We start from the raw sequence: 9,679 nt of genomic DNA, 5'->3' as shown, positions 1-9,679 counted from the left end.
ATAGGGCTGCAACAACTAATCGACTAAATCGATTATAATCAATGATTGAAAAAGTTGTCAACTTTTTCAATCATCGATTAATCGGCTTCCGATTAGTTGGCCCTGTTCATGGCTCCACCAGCTATAGAGGAGTACAACAAACCCCAGCAATAATACATTATACAGTGGTGCAATGCCGAATACCACTAGCTATAGAGGACTACAAAACCCATTAATAGTACATTATACAGCGCAATGCAGAATACCGCCAGCTATAATGTACTATTGCTGGGATTTGTACTCCTATAGCTGGTGGTATTCTGCATTGTGCTGTATAATATATTATTGCTGGGATTTGTAGTCCTCTATAGCCGAGGCCATTCTGCTTTCATTGCTGTATAATTTTATACTTTCCATTTCACTATATTGCACACCACAATTTTTTTTTTTTTTACTTCCACCGCTCCAAGCTTGCTCCTGTGATGGACTGCAATCTCAATACAAACCTAGTAGTCCCAGCACTGGAGCCATTTTTTTAAATGTATTTTTTTTTTTTATATCCGATTTAACTGATTCATTGACATTAATAATGGGCGAACTAATCGATTTTTGAAAATAACCGTTAGCTGCAGCTCTAGTCTAAAAGCAAAGACCCTTTAGAAAAAAAATGGTGGCAGTTGCAAATTTCTATGTTGCATGGTATTAGCGCAACTCCTTATCAAACCCCAAAATTTAGTGAAAAATTTACTTAAATGCCCAAAACACAATAAAATACCAATTTTTTAAATAAAATATGAGGTTACAACGAGTAAATAGATACCCAACATGCCCAGGTTAAAAATGGTGTGCGTCTGTGAAACGGCAACAAACTTCAGTACCCCAAAAAGTCCATAGACGCTTTAACCCCTTCGTGACTGATGACGTACAGTGTACGTCGCCAGCATCGGGGCTGTTTAATAGAGATACCCCAAAATACTGGCCCTACAATTATTGCTCTCACGCGATGTCCAACATGTGTAGCGCATTCGTCGTTTTCGTACGTAGGCGCATCCGACGCGTGTTTACGTAGCGACGCATGTGCTCGCGGGGAACTTTCAGTTTTTTTTTAATTTATTTTATGTCATGTTAATTTTAAAAACTGTTATTTTCTAAAAAAAAATGTACTTTTAATTGCTATCACATAGGGGGGCTTACAATGTGATAGCAGATGGCGGTGACAGGTAATCTTTAAGGTGATGCTGGGGGTCCAAAAGACTCCCAGTGTCACCTTTACACTCAGATCGCACTTCAATAGCTTATAGCTGGGCTTCAGGAGCCCAGCACTGACAGCTATGGGACCAGAAGTGATGCAATCTGCATCACTCCCGGTCCCACAGAACGGGGAGGGGATCGAGGAACAGAGGTTCGTCCATCTCCTCCCCACCGACACCAGAGAAGCCGGTCCCAGGCCCATAGGAGGGGCAACGGAGCCCGGGAAGCACGACGGGGGGGGGGGCACCCCTTCACCGGGCCGTAGAAGCGATCAGGAGACAGCTGAGTTGCCAGAATCGCTATCGCTTCTATTGTAAAGCCGACTGTCGGCTTTACAAGTTTTGAACAGTTTGCCGCCGGGAGTCTATTTAAACAGCCCCGATGCTGGTGACGTACACTGTACGTCAGCCATGAAAGGGTTAAATGATCAGTTTCTAAATTTATCGAAATAAAGAGAGTCATACACTGTGCGAATTTGGTGCGGTTCCTGAAGTACTGGTCGAAATTCGGACAGTGGCTTCCGCTGTCGGCACACTTTCAGCCGGCATCCTTCGTTCAGCTGTCCAGAGGAGCCAGTTGGAAAATCTGTATGAACAGAGCCGGTAGCTCGCTGTCACAATACAAAAGAAAGAGCAGGTATCCTTGTTCCCTTCACCCCCCCTGTGGAATCTAGCCATCGGCAGACGGAGGCTCCCCTTCACTGATATCAGGCCCAGTGCCTGCTGTTTACATTCAGCTGCCGGTACAAGATTCTGCAGCAGGATGTAAACAGAATATCGGTACCTGTTATCGGCCTGAAAGGTGGCCCATAATCAGTATGGGTTCTGAAAAAACCATATTGGTCGGCCCCCTAGTTTAGAGAGGAGCCAATTCACCTACCAGCATGTCTACTATGTCTGCATTTGCCTGCAGTGAAGAATGTGTAGACTTGTGACTGCCTTTATAAACAGATGACTGGTGGGAATACCAGATACATTTTATAGGGCACAATAATTTATACTTTATTACCTCAGAAATGTCTAGTCATACCTTAATGTAAAACATTTTTGTTTCCTTCATGGCAAGTGTCCAGAAATCTTGCTGCAGAGTAGACTGCACCCTCTCTTTACAGGCATTTCATTCTATGCCAACCAGTTACTATTGCATACTCTCCTGGTGCAGGGTGACGGGTCTCCTAACTGCCCCTTCATATCTTGGAAAGACAGCACTGGCGTGTTGAAGGGTAGACCCATGATCTAGATGCCCCAGTTTTTCCCCACGTAGAACGATGGAAATTAGAAGCTGCCCACATCTGTGCCCAAGCCCCACCTAAGGCCAAAACTGCCCACTACCTCTGCACAGCTAAAAATCATGGGAGATGAAGTCTCAGGGCGCCCACGTTCACAGAATATAATCTGGTACACAAGGCAATTCCCAACTACAAGCCAGCACTGTTTAAATGCTTTGTGCAGGCATGGCATGTTCTTTTAGGCCAGGTTCACACCATTTTCTGGACCAGATCTAGAATGCTTGCCGCATTTTAAAAGCAATTTTTTTTGCCGCATTCCGGAGCGAGATTCTTAATTTTTTATTTTTTAGCTTAAAATGGGCTTTCGGGTGTGGACCAGTGCGTTTGCATGCGTTTTTGATGCGTTCAAGTGCATTTCAGACCAGAGAAAATGAGACAAGCTCTATTTTTTTTGTTAGGACCGGAATGGACTGCGCTGGTGTGAACAGAGCCCAGAAATACCATAGGGATACACTGGGATGCTTTTTTTTGGTCCGGGAACAAACTGTTCTGGTCTGGACATGATCCGGACATGGTGTCAACAAGCCCAAAAAGTACTTTTTTATGCCTGAAAAACCTAATTCATTTAAATTATGACACGAGGAAATGGAAATTTAGAAAATAGTTGCGCATGGAATAGTTTTAACCCTTTCGCTGCCAAGCCCTGCTTAATGCTTTAAACCTCAGCTGGCCGCACCGGTTTTGCAATTTTTCCCATTTTTGCATTTCTATTTATTTTCTACTGCTGCTTTAAGTGTTAGGCAGAGAAGCTGCAGCGGCTGTGCTGGGGTGGGGAGAATAGCTGTAATCAGTGGATTTTCACAAGAATGGCTGAACAATATTACCAATTCTTTCGCAGATAAAATAGTAGATGCATATTTATTTCAACTGTGTATTCAACACATTGCCCAGAGTTCTAATTTAGGATCCCTGAAAAGTGCATATAGAAAACCAGTAGGCAGATTTACATTTGCTAAATATGCTTCAACTACAGATTGGATTATATTGCTTGAAAACTAATCTATTGGTTTGTAATGGTCTTGTTGTTGCAGGGCAAGCTAGAGCTGGTGGTCGGGTCTCCGGCCTCTTGTATGGACTTAAAGTTATTCAGTATAGACAATAACTTTATCCAGAACCTGGACCAGGATGATGCACTACTGGGCTCTTACCCTGTGGACAATGGCTGCAGAATCCACGTGAGTAACCACACAAGCTCCTGAAGTATCCCCATGCAAGCTTTAAGAATATTTAGATTATTTTAAAAATAAAATGGTAAGTAACCATTATTTGTTTACAGGTGATAGATAAGAGTGGAGCTCAGGTTGGGCAATTTGAAGATCTGTCCAGAGTGGAGAAATTTGAACTTTCAGATGATGCCTATGAGAAACGATCAGGTTTGATGTGATATTCATCCTCTTGCAAATAAAGTAGATGTGCACCCTAAAGGATTGCCATTTGGTTTGCTAAAGCACTGTATTGTATCCAATTTCCATCCTTCCTTTTGTTTTTACTTATTTTATGTCATAGTTTTCACTAGGGATGTCCCAATAAAAATTTTTCAAGACCAAATACTTTCCCTCAGGTACTTGCCGATACCAATTATCGATTACTTTTTCTTAAAGGGGCATGTGATATTTTTTCTAAAACAATACAGACTAATGATTTTAGGGCAGTTTCTCAGCAGGGCTGCGTACAGATCTCACGGAATACACAACATGTCACCAGAGCTGAATACACAACATGTCACCAGGGCTGCGTACAGATCTCACCAGAGCTGAGTACACAACATGTCACCAGGGCTCTGTCAAGACGGTTTTCCCTTAGAGTGGTCACGTTTACCAGCACAATACCTGTAAAGTCTGTGGGTGGCCTCAGTTTTCTTCCTGTAAGCTTGCTAAGCCCTTTGTTATTTGACAGTTGTGTGACTGCAATTGAGGAGACCCAGAGAGAGCAGCCGCTATGAGCACTTAGCTCAGGCAGGAGATAAAAAAAAAGACTATGGCTGGGCATAAGAAAAAAAAAATTTGAAAAACACTTGATTACCCCATCCCCCCCCCAACCGAATTTTCAGGCCAGCTCCTTTTTAAAAAATAAAAATTAACATTTGTGGAACTGTGGGGTGCCAACGGGGCTACACACTAGTTGGATTTTGGCCGAATTATTTGGACAAAATTCGACCAGCGCATGGCTAGTTTTAGGCAGGTCAGAGCAGAGGTGTCCCCTTAAAGCCCATTCACACTACAGAGCTCGTCTCTGCAAGGCATGCATTGTCATGTGTTGGCACATGCTGTGGTGTGTTAAGCAGCTAATTCAAAATGAATAGGCTGAAATGCACCACAACGCATATGAACATGGGGCAGGCTGCATTATTCTGCAGTGCAACGCTCTAGCAATAGCATTGCTCCCCTGCTGGCTGAACCGAGTTGTCCCTCTACTGCTGATCGATTTAGTGAGGAGCGAGAATGTGCATCATTTTGTCCAGCAAGGCAGCATCGCTTTAGCTCAGGTAAGTTGTCACTAGTGATTCTCTTGCTTGGCACATTGGTACCAGTGATGAGATCACTAAAGTAGCATAGCTCCTACAGCATCAGTTGTTAGGATTGATTGAAGCTGACGTCTTGTAGGTGTGTGTTAGCCAAGGCAGTATTTCTCCTTGTACCACTATTAGGTTTGCCTGTATGTTGACTCTATAGTTCTTTCTTACATTTTGGCAAACTAATCCGTGTATTCTGGAATGTTCTTCAAATCTGTTGTCTCCTTTTCCTGTAGAGTCTGTACGGTCCTTCCTAAAGCGGAATAAGATGGGAAAGTTCAATGAGGAGGAGGCATCTGAGAAGGCGGCAGAGCAGCAGCGCAAGCTGGAGGAGGAGAAGCTGGCAGCTGAAACAATTACAACAGGATCTCGATGTGAGGTGCGGGCCGCCGGACAGCCTACTAAGCGGGGCACAGTCATGTATGTTGGTGAGTAATCAGCTTTGGGAGGGCACAAAGACTTTGAAATGAAGGCATGCCCCAGCATCTTAGTGACCCCCAGCGGTGCTGCTGTGATGCGGGTAGATGCGTTCTGTGCATGACCGGCTGAATGTCCTTAAGCTGGCCATAAACCTATAGATTAATTGCAGATTTTCTATGGTCAGATTCCTCCATCTACGTTAAACTGTGTGAATGGAGGAATCTCCCACTGGGCCAAGCTTCAGTATCTTTGCTAGTCGACCCCGCTGGCTGTCAAAACACCTGAACAGTCTGATTGGATGCAGGCATTTTTCAGGTGTTATGAGAGCCAGCGGGGCCGACTAGCAAGATACTGAAGCTTGGCCCAGTGGGAGATTCCTCCATCCACACAGTTTAGTGTTGAGGGAGGAACCTGCTGCACTTTTTCAATCTGCAGATAATCTATAGGTGTATGGCCAGCTTTAGATGTTTCTTAGATGCTTCAGTCAAAATACCAACCACCCCGCATTCATTTAATAAAAATAAAAAAATCGAAATGTGAAATCCTGGGATAAGATTGGAATTTGATTGTAAATCTCGTACACTGAACCAAACTTGTAGGATTCCTGCAAAGAGAGACAACACATGTCAAATATACTGGTCTTTTGGTATAAACGGTGATAGAACGAAGAAGTAGAATGGTCACCCACAGGAGTTAACAAACCTTAACCACCTCCGGGCCGGCTGGCCTGGCCAGGAAGGGGGTCTAAACACCTGGTCTTGAAGTGGTTAAAGGACAAATACACTTTTGGTACAATTGTCTTTTAATTGGTCAGCTCATAACCCCCCGAGAGTAAGTGCTGAAAACAGTAATGTTTGTCAGTCCGGTGCTGGTCACATAAACAGTGGAGAGGTATTTGTCACATGGTTCTTATTAAATTAAGTGAAAAAGATGATATTCTGAGTACCAGATTTAGTTCGCAGTTCAAATCTTCCCTAGCAGAGACCACATGACCGGCTACCATAATAAATCATTTCTAGGATTCCAATATAAAGGTAAGTAATCTGAAAAATTCTGTATCTTTTATTAGTTTTACTCAGGAGCGTGACTGTAAAGTAAGATTCTCTGTTACTGTATCTAATAATGTGGAATTCTTGGGCCACCTTTCTGATTTCCTGCTGTGATTTCATCTCTTTATAGGTCTAACTGATTTTAAACCAGGGTACTGGGTTGGCATTAAGTATGACGAACCTTTGGGGAAGCACAATGGAAGGTAAGAAATATTTCTGCTGCAGGTTGGGGTAAAACGGTTTAAGTCCACCCTAAATGAGCCAGCAGAGAGATCTTTATGTCTCTAAACACACACTGGTAGCTGATATTCAGATTAGCTGACCCCCTTAAGCAGAGACTCAGAAATATTTGTCTTTCTGTCCTGCTTAAATGGCAAACTATAATGGTTTATGGTAATTTTTTTTAAGTTTAAACTTTTTCTTGTATGCAATCATTCTTTTACAAACCATGCATGACAAAGGATTCCCAGAGCTCTATCTAAAGCCCTATGTGTCATGAGCAAAAGAAGCCTGCCTCATGGCTGGCTTTGTCTGATTGAAACTAGGAACTGAGCTGTCTGGTTAAGGAGGAGTTATCCAGGTCTGTATAGGTCAGTTTTACTGAGTAAGAGTACAGATATTTTTATTCTTTTGGTACTTGCTAAATACCGATATTGTCCCATTAAGGAAGCCGGGTGGCGTGTAATGACTCGCCGCCCAGCTTCCTGATTAGCAGGGAAGCTGGCTCCATGCGCCCTCCTCACCAGCTGACGAGGACGTATGGAGACGGCTTTGTGGCCAATCAGGAAGCCGGGGGGCGGGTGATGACTCGGTGCCTGGCTTCCCAACCAATCTGGAAACCAGACGCCATCATTACACGCCATCCGGCTTCCTGATTGGCCGGGAAGACTGCTCCATGGCCAATCAGGAAGCCGGAGATGAATCATTACCCGCCACCCCAGCTTCCTTATAGGCCGGGAAGTCAGCTCAATGCTGACGAGGGAGCAATGAGCCGTATTCACGTCCAATCGGGAAGACGAGCAGCGTGTAATCACTCACCGCCTGGCTTCACTGCTGATACCGGAAGTTACGGTATCGGGATAGGTATCGGAGCATTATAGTAGGTATCGGCATCAATACTAGTATCGGTGCATCCCTAAAAGGTACCATTCAAAAAAAATCATAACATGCATGTACACGTGTTTGGAAATGTCATATAAATGCAGGTTTGACACTGCCAGTGTGAATGAGGCCTTAGTTTGCACTATGCAGGGAGAAATATGTAGGCTGCCATTGCTGACCTTTCTTTCTGAAAATGCTTTAATAGCTGACAACTAGCATTTTGACAGAGGTCAGGAATAGTAGTCTGCAAATTTCTGTAACTACAACTTTCCTGGAACCTATCCTATGTTGCTTGGCCAGATTTTCCCTGATGCAGCTGCTGGCCAGTCTGTCAGGAAAAAAGTAATCATACACGTTAGACCAGCGGTCGCCAACCTTTTGGATCTCATGGAATTAAATTCATAATTTTAAATCCCGCAGACCACTAACATGAATTTTTTAAAAATATAAGTGTGTGTACATACATGAGTAAACAAAAAGTATGATAATTTTATACACACACACCAGTGCTGGTTTAATAATATTAATTGTTTCCCCCTCATCGAATCTGCCACTGGCCCTGCCGGCGGCGCCCGGGGGACATGCCCCCCCTAGCTTCAGCACTGCTCCCCTTCCCCCACAGTGAGCCACTATTACCTGGCTTCTCCCCTCTTTTTCTATGTCCCACAGCCTGCTCAGTACGGGTACTGACAAGATGCCCCGCCTCCTGCAGAGCCCGCACTGGACTGAGAGCCACACTTGAGTCAGTGAGAGCCAGCCCCGGGGCCTCCGTACCACTTCAATGATGGCCCAGCCTGCACGGCATCAGAGGGGCCTGGGGACCACCAAAATGTTCTCGTGCACCACCAGTTGGCGACCAATGAGTTAGAAAACCCTTCCAATCACAGTTGTTCCCCCATGATGACCACCTCCTGCCCTTCCCTCTCCATTGATAGGAGTGCTCTGCAGTGCTTAGCAAACAAATAACCCTAAGGGGTAGGGTTGCGCCTACAAGATCTACATCCCTAGCTGTATTATTTTAATAGTCCGTGTTTATTTCTATGTCTAATAAAAGTTTATTTTTAATTTTTTTTGTGCAGCGTTGAAGGAAAGAGTTACTTCGAATGTGGTCCAAAGTATGGCGCTTTTGTCAAACCACAGCATGTGGTTGTTGGGGATTTCTCAGAAGAGGATTATGGTCTGGATGATGAAATGTGACAACTTTGTGCGATTTCCTACCTCGGTGCCTCCTTGAAATTTGATCTCCAACCTTCGTCACTGCGCATTCCATTCAGTGTATTAATATTGTGAGAAAAGTAATATTTCTATTTGATATTTGTATGCATTCATCGATGATCTCTTGCTTGGATAACTTGATGCTGCAGATCTGGAGACCCTGGCGTTACCCATTTCTTGTGATGATGAAGAGCCGATTTCGGAGATCAAATCGGACTTTGCTTAAATAGCTTCATATGGACTAGCTTAAATATCCATACGGACTGTGAATAGTATTTAAAGGGAGACAAGCATGTGTGACCATAGCATATTAAACTTTAACTAGTTTCTTACACATTTCTGCACGTTTCGGTTAATGACTGATTGACAATTTTTATTTAACACAGATTTGCAGAAACACAGAGCTATTAATAGTGCAAACTACTAAGCCTACTCTGGACATGGACATTTATAGCATCTTTTCATGAGATCTTTCACTCATTTTGTTATTTTATTTTTTCTAAATTTTGTACTGAAGCCAGTGCAAGTAAATGTTGCTCAGACAAGAGACAAGTGAACTGAACATCTCTTTATTTTCAGTGTACAAAGCACTCAAACAGTCCCCTCACCCACTATTGGCTCTCTTCTGTTTGGGACATTAAAGATGAACTCCAGGAATTTTTTATTAACACTCGCAGTGGGGCTACCGCAGCACTGCAAGGGTTAAGCGCTTGTTTGTGTCTAGGTGCTGAAATAACAAAGATATACTCGCTCAAAGTTCCGAGCTGGCCAGCTGTCACTGCACTTCTTCCAGCCTGTCCCCTCCCCAGCAGCAGATTGGAATGTTCCACAGCGTTCTCGTGTCTGTACAGCGCATAGACGTTG

The 9,679-nt window shown here is 43.8% G+C and overlaps 1 protein-coding gene across 1 annotated transcript in view; it reads left to right on the top strand.

Annotated features, from left to right (window-relative positions):
- Nucleotides 1–9,147, top strand: part of TBCB (tubulin folding cofactor B) — an 11,833-nt gene extending 2,686 nt beyond the window's left edge. Inside the window, exons 2-6 of the mRNA XM_018561505.1 lie at nt 3,550–3,693; nt 3,795–3,891; nt 5,267–5,458; nt 6,630–6,702; nt 8,680–9,147. Coding sequence (XP_018417007.1) covers nt 3,550–3,693; nt 3,795–3,891; nt 5,267–5,458; nt 6,630–6,702; nt 8,680–8,797 — 624 coding nt within the window. The 3' untranslated portion in view covers nt 8,798–9,147. The remainder of the gene's footprint in view (nt 1–3,549; nt 3,694–3,794; nt 3,892–5,266; nt 5,459–6,629; nt 6,703–8,679) is intronic.
- Nucleotides 9,148–9,679: the final 532 nt, after the last annotated feature.

This window comes from Nanorana parkeri, unplaced genomic scaffold (genome assembly GCF_000935625.1).
Source record: "Nanorana parkeri isolate BGI_ZX_2015 unplaced genomic scaffold, ASM93562v1 scaffold528, whole genome shotgun sequence".
NCBI classification, from domain to species: domain Eukaryota; kingdom Metazoa; phylum Chordata; class Amphibia; order Anura; family Dicroglossidae; genus Nanorana; species Nanorana parkeri.
This window is presented reverse-complemented; position numbering and strand designations above follow the sequence as displayed.